At 34.9% G+C, this 15,860-nt stretch overlaps 1 protein-coding gene across 5 annotated transcripts in view; it reads left to right on the top strand.

Moving 5' to 3' along the window:
• The window catches only part of LOC135951159 (serine-rich adhesin for platelets), a 127,568-nt gene that overhangs the window by 104,077 nt on the left and 7,631 nt on the right, over positions 1-15,860 (top strand). For 3 of the 5 annotated variants that reach the window (XR_010575955.1, XM_065500746.1, XM_065500748.1), the window contains 6 exons: positions 3,980-5,706; positions 5,782-5,952; positions 10,801-11,520; positions 11,873-11,989; positions 12,054-12,616; positions 12,679-13,645. Coding sequence is in view for 3 of the 5 variants with exons in the window: in XM_065500746.1 (XP_065356818.1) it covers positions 3,980-5,706; positions 5,782-5,952; positions 10,801-11,520; positions 11,873-11,989; positions 12,054-12,616; positions 12,679-13,645 (4,265 nt within the window). In the remaining 2 variants the exon portion in view is untranslated. The remainder of the gene's footprint in view (positions 1-3,979; positions 5,707-5,781; positions 5,953-10,800; positions 11,521-11,872; positions 11,990-12,053; positions 12,617-12,678; positions 13,646-15,860) is intronic. The other 2 variants (XR_010575956.1, XM_065500747.1) reach the window with 1 other exon arrangement.

Below are 15,860 nucleotides of genomic sequence, written 5' to 3'. Positions count from 1 at the left end.
TCAAAAATTTAACAGAAATCAGTTTCAAATAGACAGAAATCATACTATTTGATTTTGAGACTATGGGTTCATAATTATATATTGCACGTATATAAGGCTCATATCCGGAAAATTCATTAAACGCGAATATATGTATATTCAAATTTCCGTATGCAAAATTTTGAACTATGTCTAAATATATTTGTATACCCTTTTTTATAATCGGATTCTTCACTTGAATTATATATAATTATTTTACAATCAAAATGAAATAACTTCTGCGCAAAATAGTATTTTTAACAATTTTTATATTATTTCATATATTTATTTAATAGTATTTCAATGACCTTTTCTCAATCCTCATACATAATAGGATCTTTATACCAATGTAACTTCTATAATTCTCATCATATTTCGGTGGAGGGTATTTCAGACTCGGCACGGCCGAATATAGTACTCTTACTAGTTTTTAAATGTAAATCATAACTTACAAATTTACTTCGTTTTAAAAATAGTTTGTTAATTTTGTTCAATATTCGTACATCATATTTAAAAAATGGTCAATATGTTAGTTCTGAGAAGTAAATGTTCTAATTTAGAGGGATATAAAATGATATGAAGTTGGAGTTTCGAGTTAATACGTCTTGAAATGAGTAGAATGTATACTTTGAATTTCAGAGAATTCGAAGTTGCTAAAAATCCATATACATATGTACTTCGAAAAAATTTAAAAATTATTGTTTACAAACTATACTTATATAAAGATTTTCAATCTTTTTTGGGAAACTGAAGACTAATTTAATTAATCGAGTATGCATCAGTAGATATGTATGTGTTACTATATAATATACTGGTCTTCGGCATTCTACTGCACACTATAAAAATAAGTAATTGGTAACTTCTGTAATTTTATATTTTTTTAATAATAAATACTTTGAAAGTAATCATTACATAGTTTTAGTCATATTACTATTACTTTTTCTTAATTTTGTAATTGTAATTGACATTTTTCAATTACAATTACATGTAATTGTAATGTAAAATTTTGCAATTACAATTACTTGTAATTGTAATTGAAAAATTCAATTACAATTACATGTAATTGTAATGTGCTATTGGTCAATTACACATTACAAGTAATTGTAATTGCAAAAATCCAATTACAATTACAAGGTAATGGTAATGTACCAGTAATATATTACACAATGTAATCATTACCGCCCAAGCCTGATGCTTAGACATATATGTCCTAACTTCTTTTTACCGTATTTGTCTCTACGCACAGAGTATGGTCAAATAGAAGTTCTAGCCTGGACACCTCTTCCTTAAGTTGTTTGACTAATGGTGTTTTCTTTTCTAAAAAAAATGATGCCTTATAAATGTGTAATATTATTATCATGTTACACACACCCTTGCAAAGTGAAACATTTTTTTCTATTAGAATGGAACAAAATAATTTCTTGATTTTACACTTAACACTAATGTATATTTAGCGTCCCAAATATTGAATGAATTTTGTATTAAAAAGCGATATATAACACTGTTAAAGCGACTTTCGACATTCAGTTGTGTTTGTTTGCCAACAGCATTAACAACACTGATTGTCAATAATAGAAATCAGCTGTTACTCAATTGCAAAAAAGTACTTAACGCAGTTGCAAAAAAGGGTATTATCTCACCCTGAAATATAATTGAGGGTGAAATATGTAACATATTTACCACTTATTTATGCAACATATTTAGAAAGGAAAACGGCAACTCTTCGCATGTTTGCATACATTTCTAGAATGGAACATACCCCTGCGCCAATGGTAACATAAATGGAACATTTTTCTCAGAAAAGAAAACACCATAAGTTAGAAGACGTGGTATTTAAGATTTAAGTGACACAAGTTCCGCCTGAACGTCGACAAAGATGTTAGAGCTGCCTCTAAATTTCATTTAACATAAAACTTTGCATTCCTCAGCTAGTCTGAAGGTATTGAGAACTAGTTCATTATCAAACGAATCCATGCAATTAGTTTCGAAAAGCAGATCGTTCGAATTTGTATGCATTTCTAAAAAGGTTTCTTTCGAATTGAATTGCACAATAACCGCCTGGTTTCTTTTGATAATAAACTAGGATTAAAGTTCCTAAAGGTCCTACGCTACTATACATCTTAGAGCCATCGTCTTATCTCCCCTCCATTCTCGTCTGGAAGGAATAAGAACTTTGAACATCCTACCCAAGTCCGCAAGAAGCGTTGTAAAGTCAGATTTTTTTTTAATAGTGATGGAATCATAAACAAGAACAATGTGAGTACATACATTCTCGATCTCCATCATCCAAAGGCAGAGAGTCTCACCCTAGTATAGGTAAAAGTCTATTGGAATTAGGTGCAATATAGTTTCCACAGTCTCCGATGGTCTAGTGCACCCATGATTCCGATGTAAATAGTTGATCCACAAAATATTTTCTTCTCTGCTGCGCTCCACCAATATAGACATCCATTATAAAATATTGGACTTATTATCACATTTTCCACTGATAGATATAGTAATTCACCGTTGCCCTCATCACACTGTGTAATATGTTATCCAATGAATTAGTATTATAATTAGTGTTGAAAAGCTATAAATCAGAATCCGGAAAAGCTTAATTTTAGCATTGAATATTCCGCTCTTACATACATATACTCTTACCCTCTTACCCCAAATGAAATACAAATGTTGTATTAACCTTCGGATTATGGGCATAATTTTGACTGAATATCATAATTGGAGGTCGTCAACTGACTATTTCAGAAGCCAAACAAGTCTGCACTGTCGTGGAAAACAATAGTAGTTCTAGCACAACTGATGTGTCATCCGGATTAATATTAACTGGTCCTGAATAGACATAAAGTGCCGTTCTTAACATTTGCCCAGCCTGCAGTAAAAGTCCCTATGACAACCTTTACACGAAGTTATAATATTCTGTGTTATCTTCCTCTTGGAGGGTATTATTGAAAGAATTTAGGCTCCTTGATTTCTTAATGGTATCGATAGTTAGCATGCTTAAGAGCACATATTCAAGTTTAGAGGGAGAGTTTAAAAAAGAAGAGTTATCTGGTGAAAATCACAAGAAGGAGAATTATCAGCCCTGATGTGGCTGTTATCGGAAGATACTACATAGATGACATTTCTTTCTTTTACCTTGCAATCAGCGATTGGGAAATATCTTGTAAGTCATCCAGGATATTTCAGAGTTAGTTTTCTTAACAATGCGATTCAAGGTGGAAGTCTTCCTTGACTTTGTTCCTTCGTTAAACTTTTAATAGTAGTAAACGTAGAAGAATTGTCTTTCCATGCGGAAAATCTGGGACAAGGTAGAATAAGCTGAATAATAAACCAATGTGTAATCGAATTGTCTGTTGAAAAATAAGATAATATTTTTGACCTTGTGTAAACAGCTAAATAAATTATATATTTTATAAATGCTTGAAGATTACTTCGCAAAGATTATATAACATCCAACTCAACTGAGAACTCAGAGAAAGTCAGCCATTCTATATTCTATAGTTATGAACTGGGGATTACGACCATATATACAATAGTAAACTGGATTTAATCATCAATAAGAACAATACTGATGAATTGTTTATATCAAGGGTTCTGTGACTCAAATATGATATAGCAAATTTTCGCGGGGCGGACGTTAAATATTCTAACCTATAAATCATATAATTTTATAACATTTTTTGAAGGGGAATGCATTCTACGGTTCTCCGATGTGTAAATTTGTACATTAACCTTTTTGTACAATAACCTTTTACTCTCCTCTCGCTTGAACATTTGTATGATGAGGACTATAGATTATTTTAGCTTACTTTATAGTTGAACGTATCAGTCTCTGCTGTTCATCCACAATTTTATTAGACTCTACTTATCTACCTCTTTCCATATTTTAATTAAAAATAATCTATATCTATCCTATCTATAATCTTTGTTTTATCCTTTATTTATTTTAACCTTTCTACAGACTCTCTTCTCGTCATCTGCGAAGACAACAAATACCCAACGAATCCTCAGTAAATTCCCTACAACGATCTCGCTCAATTTCCACTGACGACTTAAGCACTGAGTGGGATATACAAGGTGTTGACAGCGAAGAACCGGCCGAGTGGCGTCGTGTCAGTAAACTAAGAAGATCATTCCAATCATCTACAAAAACCAATCAGTCATATAATTCGCCAATAGCGACACGAAGACCACCACTCGATTTGCCCACTAGCTCAGTGAGCGTATCGAAAATAAGAGCTGAATTGGAAAACGGTCGCCGGCTAAATACAGTCATGCGTAATAATCATGTAGATTTGGCCGCCCTAAGTAGTATATTGAATGGCAGTGCTGATAAGGAAACCAAATCACCACTAACACCCAAGCGCAGTTCGTTCCTAACGGCAGAATCTCTAAAGGAGATTAGGGGAAAACTAAAGAAATTGTCAGATGAGTCCTTGTACAAGGAGGACTTTCTACTCAATCAACAAATACATAACGATACAAATCCCATGGTGGAACATATTGTAAATGATCAAACGAAAATTAAAAGAAATTACGAAAAAAGTCCCGACAGATATAGAGTTACCAACAAAACCGAAGAGGTAAATAATAAACATACCACCAATAGTTTGGAATCTAGATTGAAATATAGGGATACCAATTCCACGGACTGGCATATAAGACGTAAATCCTATGGTTTTGAAAAAATGTCACCTCCCGAAAAAGCCATGCTTAGAATGGATGCCTCTACCGATAGTGGTTTGGGAAGATCAGGAGAGTTGCAGAATTGGTCGCCCACTTCAGAAGCTGCCGCCGCAAATCGCACAGTAGTGCATTTTGGTGAAACTTCTAAGGTTACCACAGCAGCACCCACAGTGCAACGCCGCTATAGGCCACAAAAATCCTATGAGGAATCTGAACAGTCGCCTGAAGAGGATTTGGCGGTGTCGAAAAGACATTCCATAGCGGTAGATGAAAGTCAATATGTGCGCGACAATTCCCGGCAAACTACTCAAGTACATATAAATGGTTTCTATGAGCCGGGAAATTATTCAAAACTAATGCACACCAGTGAATCGACCACCACCAACGATAGGGGTCAACAGAAAAGAGTAGAGTTCAGCAAAACCGAAGTACATTTTGCTACCGAATCGGGCAGAGTTAATATAGTGGAGACGGATAGTAAACCACCACCCACAAATAACTTTCGCAGACGTAGAAGTCGCAGCTCTAGTGTAGGACCCCTACAAAGTTTAGTGAAATCAGCCACTACTGTTTCTACAACGAACTCAGTTAGCACGACTTCCAACAGTTCTGCTATACCTTCGGGTGTAGCTATGCCTGTTACTCTGTTCGGAGATGATAATTCTAAAAAGAAGACTATTGCTTCCACCACTGTAGCTTATCGAGCTCCTTTGGTGGGATCTCCGGAACCTAAAGATAATGGAATTAATGTTACTGTTACCATACCGACACACCATCACGAATCATTTGCCTATACCGAAAGTTCACGCAGTAGTTATGCTTCTACTAGTGGTGTGGATACCACCGATTGTGATACCGACGAAATGACTTCTCTTAGAGGTATTTTGAAAAATAAACCCGCTAAGCCCAAGCCCTATGTATTAGGAGAAAATATAGATAAACCCGATGATCTCTGGGGAGTGCAGTTAAAACCTGTGAGCAATGCAACAAAAACTGAAAGAGGTAGATTTTAAATTACATTTTTTTAATAATTCAAAATTCTAATTTTAATAATTTCTTAAAAATATTCTATTCCAGTCTACAAATCAGAATCTCCTCCTTTGTTAAACTCTTTAACACAAAAGTCGGTAGCTGAACGCATACAGGAACTAGGCTCGGCTGCCTCTACACAAACGAATGGCTTTTCCACGAAAATCAATGTTAGTCTGGGTAGTAACTCGGCAGCTCCCAATAATTGGGAAGAAACTGGTAAGTTTAAATTTATTTAAATTTCATTTTGTATCGGTTGTATTATCCTAATGTTGTGTTTTGCTGTACAAAGTAGTATTTTTATTAAATTAAGTCTTTTATGTCCGTTTATGGTTTATATATTTATTTTATTGTTTTTATTATTAAGTAAATATGTAGTTTTTTTATTATATTTCTTCTTATGGGATGATCTACTTTTATTATAAATTTACATTTATACAAAATATATTTAATTTAATGTTTTTAAACTTTTTTTATTTAAATATCTGATTGTTGAACTTTACTAAAACCAGCTAACAGCATGAGTAATTGCTAACGAATTTTAATCAATTGATATCGAAACATTTTGATAACGGTAACAGTAGTGCTAAAATGTTTTAATGTCTTAACCAAAATTGGTCATTGGCTTATCTAGCATATTAAAGTTAATAATGTGACTAATATTTTTTTTTTTTTGATAATTATATTATATTAACGTGCAAATATGGTCGAGATAAGGCCATATTTGAAACTTTAATCCATGAATAAATCTGTTGTGATAGGTAACAACACATACTTAGATGTAGAGATTCGATTCTTTATATTTCTTTTATTGGGTGTACGACTTAAAAGTGCGGAATATTTTCAAATTTTTAGCTTTTATTTTGAAACACTAGTACAATATAATTTTACTCAAAGTATTTTCCATTAGCTATGACCTTTGCCAATCTTTCTGGCAACAAATACATTCCGAGCCAAATGAACTGTTCATATTTTGAGACCAAGAACGAATCAAGCCAATTCTGGATACTCTGTTCTGAAGTGAAGCGTATCCCAGAGAAAGCATTCTGAATCCATCGAAACAAATAGTAGTCGGACGTGGCAAGGTCTGGTCTATAAGACGGGTGAAGCTAAATTTCCCAATCACTTCTTTCTAAATACTATTAAACAGGTATTGCAACATGTGGCCTATCGTCGTTATATAATATTACAGTTACATGTCAGGCCGTTTTTTATCCAAAGCCTGCTTCAAACGAATAATTAGAGTTCGATACAGATTGCCTGTAATGGTTTGGTCTGATTTCAGCAGTTCATAATATATAGGACCCTTTTAGTCCCATCAAATACATAATATTACCTAAGAGCCATGGATATTTATCTATGGTGTCTATTCGACTGGTTGGTAGGGCTTCTCATACAATTTCTTGCTTCGGGTTATCGTAATGGATCTATTTTCCATCGTAAGTAATGATTCGGTGCAAAAATGATTTTCTTTTATAGCTGCTTGAAGCATTTCAGAAATACAAAATCGTCTTTCAAGGGCTTTCAGCTTTAATTCGTATGGTACCCAATTCCCCTACTTTTGGAAAAACCCTGCTGCTTGCAAAAGTTTTGAAATTGCCATTCTTGGTCTTCAAATTTGTTTGGCTGGTCTGGGCGATATTTGTCTTTCGTGTCAAAATCAACACTTCTGAACCTCACAAACCACGTTTAAAAGATACGCAGTCTATTACACCGAATAGTTTTATTTAAAATTATTTCAGCAGTAAGTTTTCTAATGGATTATATTTCAAATATTATTCTACTTTAAATATTATGATCTTAAATTTTACTTCAAAATATTTAAAATTATATTTTTATTGTTTATAGAGAATAGTTTATTCTATATTTACTGATTATTTCCTTCTTTGTTTAATCACATAGGACTTTACGTATATTTACATATCTTTCTCCTCTATTAGCTTTTTATTTTTGGATCTTGAAAGATGTAAATTTAAATGTTAAATTATCAGTTGCCAATAAGATTAATATTCGATCATATGACGCCTAAATCATCTTTTGTAACTCATACACTTAGTTGAGTCTCTGTATAATGCTCCCAATTCAAAATTAGTATTGAGAATAGGGGATTACACAAAGCTCTTATGTCCCTCTTCAATTGCAATGTTAAAAAATGGTTTACTGAATTCCGTTGTGGCCATACAAGCTCGGAATATGCCGAACGTTCTGGACGAACAGTTGGCCGATCGGAAGTTGAAAGTACGATAGGTTTTGGAAGCCTAGGCATCTCACATGGATCATGAGAAAGCTTTCCTCAATATGGGTGCTTCGTTTGCAGTTCTAATGGCAAAAATCCATGAATTAGGCTATGAATTGCTCCCTCATCCACCCTATGCTCCGGATTTAGCCCCGAGTGACTATTTCTTCCTATTTCCAAACATGAAGAAACGGTTCGGGGGAAAGAGATTTGACTCCAATGATGAAATCATCTCACAAACAAATACTTATTTGGGTGACTTCGACAAAACTTATTTTAGGAAGATAAACAAAAGTGGAGAAACGTTGGACAAAAATAAATAAAATTATTTTTTATTCAAAAACCTGTGCTTCATTCATAAAGTCACGGACTTATAGACCCGGCCTCGCACCATACATTTTACAAGGCTCTTAAATAGCTTGAATTTTGGGTGATGGATACAGTTGCCCAGCGTAGCATCGGAACTGTACTGGTTTTGAACTACTGATGATTTTATGATCAGAAATGTGTTCTAAACATTTTTTTTACGTTGTGCAGTTAGGTCCTTCAGATACTTAAGGATCCCGATTCATGGCCTAATCTTTAACTTTTTTTGTAGCATAATCTCAAAAGGAATGAAATACTTCCTTCTAGCCGGTGACATCAATGAATACATTGCATTTTCAACTCATTTAATGTACTAATATCATGAAGTACAAGTCTTCATCGCTAGATTATCTTTAAAATCTGCATGAGTTTTCAGTTCATACACTTAGTACCACCACGTGCTTTTTAAACGATTGTTTAGACGATGTGAATTGAGTAGTTTCGTATACAAACTTCAAAGACTAATGCAGCTCGTTGAGAACTGAAGACTCATCCCAATAATCATTTTTGCTGGATTTCAAGATAAAATTAAGTGTAATTCAAGCCATGAATTCAGTGTCAAGCAATTGAAGTTTAAGTTGAGTTTCAAATATAAATAAATTAGCATTCAAGTCAAATTCCAAGAAAATGTTCAAGGGCTTTGGTGTTTATTTTGATTGTATAAAAAAGTGATTTTCTGTAGTTAATTTAGCGACAATTGGCAGCCGACTGAAGCATAAGTAGTTCACTTGGGTCCTAAACATAAGTCCCGTTATGATACATTATGCTAATCGCAGCATTCTTGTTAAGTTTTTTGGTCACCGTCAATCCCTAGCCTTGCTATTGATCCTTAGAGAGACAAGTCTTATCTTAATAAGTATTTGTTAACCAAAAATTCAATGTCTTAAGTCTCCAAATGCCGGAAATGAGGGAGAATATAAACAGTCGTCTCCTCTTGGTAGGAAAATTGGTAGGCAAAAAGAGGCATTTAATTTGTGTGCTCTTTTGGGTAAAAAATAAAATATCCACAACAACATCAAGAAACTGAATGAATTGTGTGTATTTTTACGCTCTTTTGTTCCCATTCGGGTTGTTTGACGAAAATCATCGTAACCTGAACAATATGAACGCCTACCATGGCTCTACACTAATAGGCCAGTGACTAGTAATGACCCCTAAAAGGTTCCTTACATCCATATAAGGCTAGATTTGTCTGGTCTCCTTGTAAATGGGTATTTTCTATGTCAATGAGATGAGTTTATGTGAAGTTAGCAAGTACGTCATCCCTACAGTTAACAGCAATGACACCGTGTCCAGGAACCCATGTAAGGATAACCGATTAATGTCTAGTTATCTCTTTTTAATGAGGTAAGCATATACTCTAGGGATCTAATGGCCGTTTTCTATCTCTCGATAATGTGGCTACCATAATCTGGTAGCGTCCATGTTCTGAAAGGCGCATATCGCTTAAAATTTGCGTTTTCGATTTAAAAACCCCAAACAGGTGTTCTGACAAACGAAAATGCTAAAAATTTGGCGTTCAAACCGCTAGGTTAACTGAAACCAATAGCAAATCGCGTGGTTTTCAGAACATGGTGAAATGCGTTTTTCAAACCATAAGCGATTTGAAAACGCTGCGTTTTCCAGAACATGGGCGAGGGTCTCAAATCCAATTGCTCCGTATAGATTCCACATTCGACATTTTAATATCATATTGATTCTTTGATGAATATTTGACGGATATTTTAAACAAGTCATTGAAAACTTAGTTTATTTTCTTTTTAGCTTTTTCTTTGGCATATTTTTAATTACAGAAATGGCTAATACTAAGATATTATTGCATTTTTATTGCTTTCATGTTACAAAAACTAGTAATTTATGGAATATATCTGCTAAAGCTTCGTAAGAGTCTCTATAATCATGAACTATTGTTTTTGCCACTCATTACTTCACGAATCCCATCCGCAGCTTAAAAATGTTTACAAAAAAGCTCCATAAGCTGTGTAAGTTATTTTGCAATAGGATTTCAAAAGCTTTCTATATACAGCTTTGCATGCTACACATTTCAACAATCCTTCTCCAAACACTTGAACTTTCACAGCTCTTATCTAAGTATTATCTTTGTATTTTAAAACCAATACTATTTTTTTTTTAATAAAATATTTTCTAGTTTCACTAATTCTTTTATAACTACTATTCTTCTTTCTTTAAATTCTTTACAAAAAACAAACAAATAAATAAACCAATAAATCAATAAAACACTTTCTTTGAACTTTAAAAGCTTATAATGCTATTAAATTGCGTAGATCACTCTACTACTTAGCCAACTAAAAACAATTAAAAATATATAAGAAAACAAAAACTCACTTTACTACCACTGTATGAAATTCAAATTCAAACTCTTAAAACTTATTAAACAACTTTAAAAAGATCAACCTAAAAAGTCATCCAAACAATCTATCAACTCAATCACATCTCGCTAACAGGTCTAATAACAACCACAAAACGCAGATCCAATGTGCAAGAACTACTAATGCACGATTTGAAAGAACATCAGAAAATATTGGATGAGGGTTTAAAATCGACCACCCTGATTATCAAAACAATGCGATCGGCCACAGAATTCGATGAGGCCATGAGACGTTTGAGTATGGCTTCCGTAGAAACAGCTGTAGTCAAACCCACGCCCATGTTGAGATCAAATAGTTATCAGGAATCCACACAGTCGTTTGACTACATGCAGCCAGATGTTTTAGATATGAAAAATCTATATAAATCTACTAGTTATTCCTCTACTTCATCATGGTCTTCCATGGCCTCCTCACGCAAATATTCACAAGATTCGCGTAAAACTTCCACAGATTCGGGTGCCTCATTTCCGCGCAAAGATTCTATGCCTCGCTTAAGTTTTCTAGGCAACGAACAGATGCCGGTGAGTCAGCAATTGCAACGTTTAAGATTGATTTATGATGCTGCCACCATATCCCAAGATGAAGATAGTGCTGATGAAGAGGTTAAGAGCTATTTTAAGGAACAAGTTGATAGTGATAGTGGTGGTGGTACCCAGGATAGCTCTTCGTATGAAGATGATCAGGGCTTGGAACATTCCAACAGTTGGAGTCGTTTAAAGGCTAGAAAAACTATATGGAAAATCGATACGGATAATGGTGTGGAAAGAAGTTTAAAGAAAACATTGGATAAAACAGGTAATTTTCCATTAGTTGCTTAAGGTTTAAGAACTTGAAATTTAAAGAAAAAAAAGTAGATCATCTAGATAAGAAAATGGTTAGAAAGAATATACATTTACAATGAGTTTTTTTAAGTGGATTGGGTGTTGAATAATGTTAAAGTATGACACAATTGCAACCCATATTTAAATACATTTCATTTTAAGCATTATTTAGTAGATAAACTATTCACCTTGATCTTTAACTATGAACCAATCATAAATAAAAATCAATTTCACAAGAACACCAGCCTCAAGATTTATTTAATTTATAAAGCTTTCTATTTTCTGCATTATATTGTATATTTTATCCCAAAAACTTGTTTTAACAGATCTTCCTAAATCGAATGTAATGAGCATTAAACTTCACTCACCACAAACCGCCAATGAAGTGCAGCCATCTTTAAAAGTGGTGCCTCCCAAAGCCAAGCCCAGAACCGTTACAAATAGTAAGTTCAAATAGTGTTACAATATACTCCAAAGATATTTAAGTATTCTTCCTTTTTTACTTAGTACAAGAATCTCAGCCGCCCAAACTACATACCGCCACTACCGTGAAACAGCCTTCTCCTTTCCAAACCAGTCTGCCCACAAAGGACTCTCTAAAAATCATTAAAGAAGCCCGCGGAGCCCGTCAACTACGAGAACATGAATTATCCTATTTTGGGGTACCCCAATCGACATCGGAAGACGAAAAACCCAAATCGAAATATACATCAAATTCAAATTTTAGAAATTCGCCAAAACGTTCTCTGCCCTTAAGGAAACTAAGTGAAGAAAGCTCCATTTCTTTGGAGTCAGCACAAAGAGAACAATGGCATTTGGAAAATGATAAACCAGATCTATTAAAACACAATCCCATTGAATTGAAACCAGCCGAACGTAAAAGTTTGAAAAAGAAAGCCGAACTTGATGAGGACGAGGAGCATTTATACGAGAATATTGCCAACGATATAACGCCCGTGTTTAAGGTTAAAGCAGGCACACCTCCAGAACAATATGATCGTAAAATGGATTTGAAAAGAGATGCCATGATTTTGAGTGAAATGAATAAAACTGCCGATCAAACTTTAAGGGTATGTAAAACAATTATTTACTTAATAGATAGTACATAACTAATTTCTTCCATTTAACACAGGAAATCTCCGATGAGGCTGCCCTAAAGGATCGGCGACGTCGTTCTCTACAGCGACGTAATTCCAAGCCACTCGAAACTATAGATGAAAAATCCATAGCCGAGAGAATAAATGACACCTGCATAGCGGTGAAAATATCTCGAGGCACTTATTCTTCAGAAGCCAAGAAATCGTCTCGCCACTCTACTCCCTCTCCCACCACCATTAAGGCGGCACCCAGGGAACGTACTTCTTCTCAGTCATCCGTTGAATGTTGTCCACGTGCTAGATCTCGTTCTTTGTCCAGTGAGAAAGAATATGATAATGCTAAAGCCAAACCTTCTAGAACCACACAAATGGTTAAGCATAAACCACAAAAGCCTTCACAAAGTCGTTCTAGTTCGCTGGACTCACAACGGTCGGCTCATTCACAATATTCTTCGGGTGAGGAACAGCAGCCCACACGAACTGCTGGTAGTTTTAGGCGAGAAGATCGTTCTCGCACAAAAACTAAACGTATTACTAGTTCGGCTTCTACTAATACACGAGACAAAGCTGTAAAGCAAACGTCTCAACATCAACACCAACATCATGGTGATTCAAAGCGTTTATCAAGTACCACGCATTCTTCGACACACAGAGGAGAACGCGTTGAGTGCAAACACGATAATGCTAATGGATCGTCGTCTACGACCCAACCTCACAGACATCACAGCAGCTCTACCGGACTTCAGCGTTCTACCGCTGCCTCAAGCAGTGGTCGTCGTCAGCGAGAGGATGTTAGAGATTCTCAAAGAATCAAACGTTCTTCGGCTACTGCTTCGGGCCGTTCGACCACTGAACGTCATGATAAACATGATCAGTCGTCCAGTAAACATGCTGCTATACGTTCTGTACGCGATGATGAAAGAAACAGTTCACAGCGTTCGTCGTCACATCGTTTGGAGCGTGGCGATAAGGATAAAGAGAAATCATCACGATCGACAAAGGGTGAGTGTTAGAGTTGTTAGAGTTTTAGTTTTGAAAGGAGAAAAATCGTAGAATTTAAGTTCGGATTTTGAAATTAAAAGAAATCTATAATTTGTATATTTAGGGAGCATTATTTCTAAATGACAATGGTCTTTTACAAAGATTATTTTTTAATAAAGAAACAATTCCTTTGTCTATTTGATTCCTTAATCCTTATTTTCATATTCAAATAACTAAAGCCATTCCCATTATATGTATGTATATGGACTATGTTAAATAATCATTTTATTTTCTATTTATTTTCTCAGTACACAGTTTATTCTTAATTCTTTCTCAGAATTACATACTAGATTATCCACAGATTATTTAAGGTGCTTTGAATCTAATCTATTTGTTTCTAGTTGTTTTAATATTAAAACATTTTCATAAAATTGTTATTACATCCTTCACCTGGAATAATGTAAAATTTCGTACAAAGTCTATCTCGTAATAATAATTGCCTCGCATTATCATGATAAAGAAGGACTCAAGACCTTCTTTTTCACAGACTTCCTACAAACAGTCTATGTCACTAATGACAGAGTGGCTACACGTAACATTTTGTCACAATCTTCTGGTTCATATTCCCATCAAAATAAAAAATCTAAATATTTTAGAAATCAACGTAGGGTTTATGGTTCATGCAAAGATTTTAAAATATTCTTAAAGCCATCGATTAGGCCTATAAAAACATGCTTGTGTATACATGTTATCGATTTATACGTATTTGAATATTCAAATTTGATCGTGTTTTCACAATATCGGACACAATTTATAACCGATTTTATTCAAATTGTTTCTGTTAGTTAAGAAGTTTTAGGGAACAATCTTCAAATTAATACATTTTACCAGTCCAAAAATAGTCTGTATTTTAAATTTGAAAATTGAGAAAATTTTGAACATATTTATTTTCTCGCAGAAACCCCGCTTTTACTCTTTCCTTCCTAGAACAAAAGTTTCTTAAGGAACTTATAATGTTTCTGTTTTTTTTTTTAAAGGCTGTTTTTTCGGCCAACCAGCCGAATCGATACCAAAGCCAAATATCCATGGCGCTAAGTAATGCTCTGTATTTGGTGGGAGCAAAAGATGGTTTGTGCTTTTCAGAAGTGTTGATTTTAACACGGAACACAATGATCGCCCATGCCAGCTAAAAAAGTTTGAATACCAAGAATTGGAGGCATTGAAAGAGCTTGCAAAATCGTTGGGAGCTATTCATGCAGAAATCTCAAAACGTTTGAAGGATTCATCCAAAAGTAGGGAAATTGAGTACCATATAAATTGAAGCCCATAGACATTTTAAGACGAAAAAATCCATTACGATAACCCGAAACGTAAGAGATCGTATGTGTAGCCCGGCCAACCAGCCAAATCGACTTCAAAGCCAAATATCCATGGGCCTAAGGTAATTCTGTATATTTGGTGGGACCAAAAGTGTTCGATCTTTCTGAACTGCCGAAATCTGGCCAGAACATTACAGTGGATCTATACTGAACGCAACTGATTCGCTTGAAGCGAGCATTGGCCGAAAAACGGCCAGATATCAAACTGTAATATTCCATCATGACAACGCACGGCCACATGTTGCAATACCTGTTAAAAAGTATTTTGCACGAAGTGGTTGGGAAGTTTTCCTCACCCGCTTTATAGTCCAGACCGTGCCCCGTCCGACTACTTTTTGTTTCGATCGATGCAGAACGCTCTCTCTGGAATACACTTACATGTCTGGCTGCATATTCTGATTTCGGACAGGTTCCCTGTTATTGTCTGGCCAGATTTCAGCTGCTCATAATATATAGGACCCTGTTGGTCCCACCAAATACAGAGCATTAAGTTAGCGCCATGGATATTTGGCTATGGTGTCGATTCGGCTGGTTGGCCAGGCTTACGATCTCTTACGCTTTGTGTTATCGTAATGGTTCCATTTTTATACCGTTCACCTTCGTGAGAAGCGTATAGGTCCCACCAAATACAGAGCATTAAGTTAGCGCCATGGATATTTGGCCATGGTGTCGATTCGGCTTTTTGGCCGGGCTTACGATCTTTTACGCTTCGTGTTATCGTAATGGTTCCATTTTTATACCCTTCACCTTCGTGAGAAGGGTATATGTAAGTTTGTCATTCCGTTTGTAATTTGTAACAGCCGAATATAGCTCTCTTCCTTGTTCTTCGCAAGAAATGATTCGGTGGAAAAATTATT

This window comes from Calliphora vicina, chromosome 2, assembly GCF_958450345.1.
Source record: "Calliphora vicina chromosome 2, idCalVici1.1, whole genome shotgun sequence".
Taxonomy (NCBI): domain Eukaryota; kingdom Metazoa; phylum Arthropoda; class Insecta; order Diptera; family Calliphoridae; genus Calliphora; species Calliphora vicina.
Note: the sequence above shows the minus strand (reverse complement) of the source record. Positions and strands in the feature narration are given on the sequence as shown.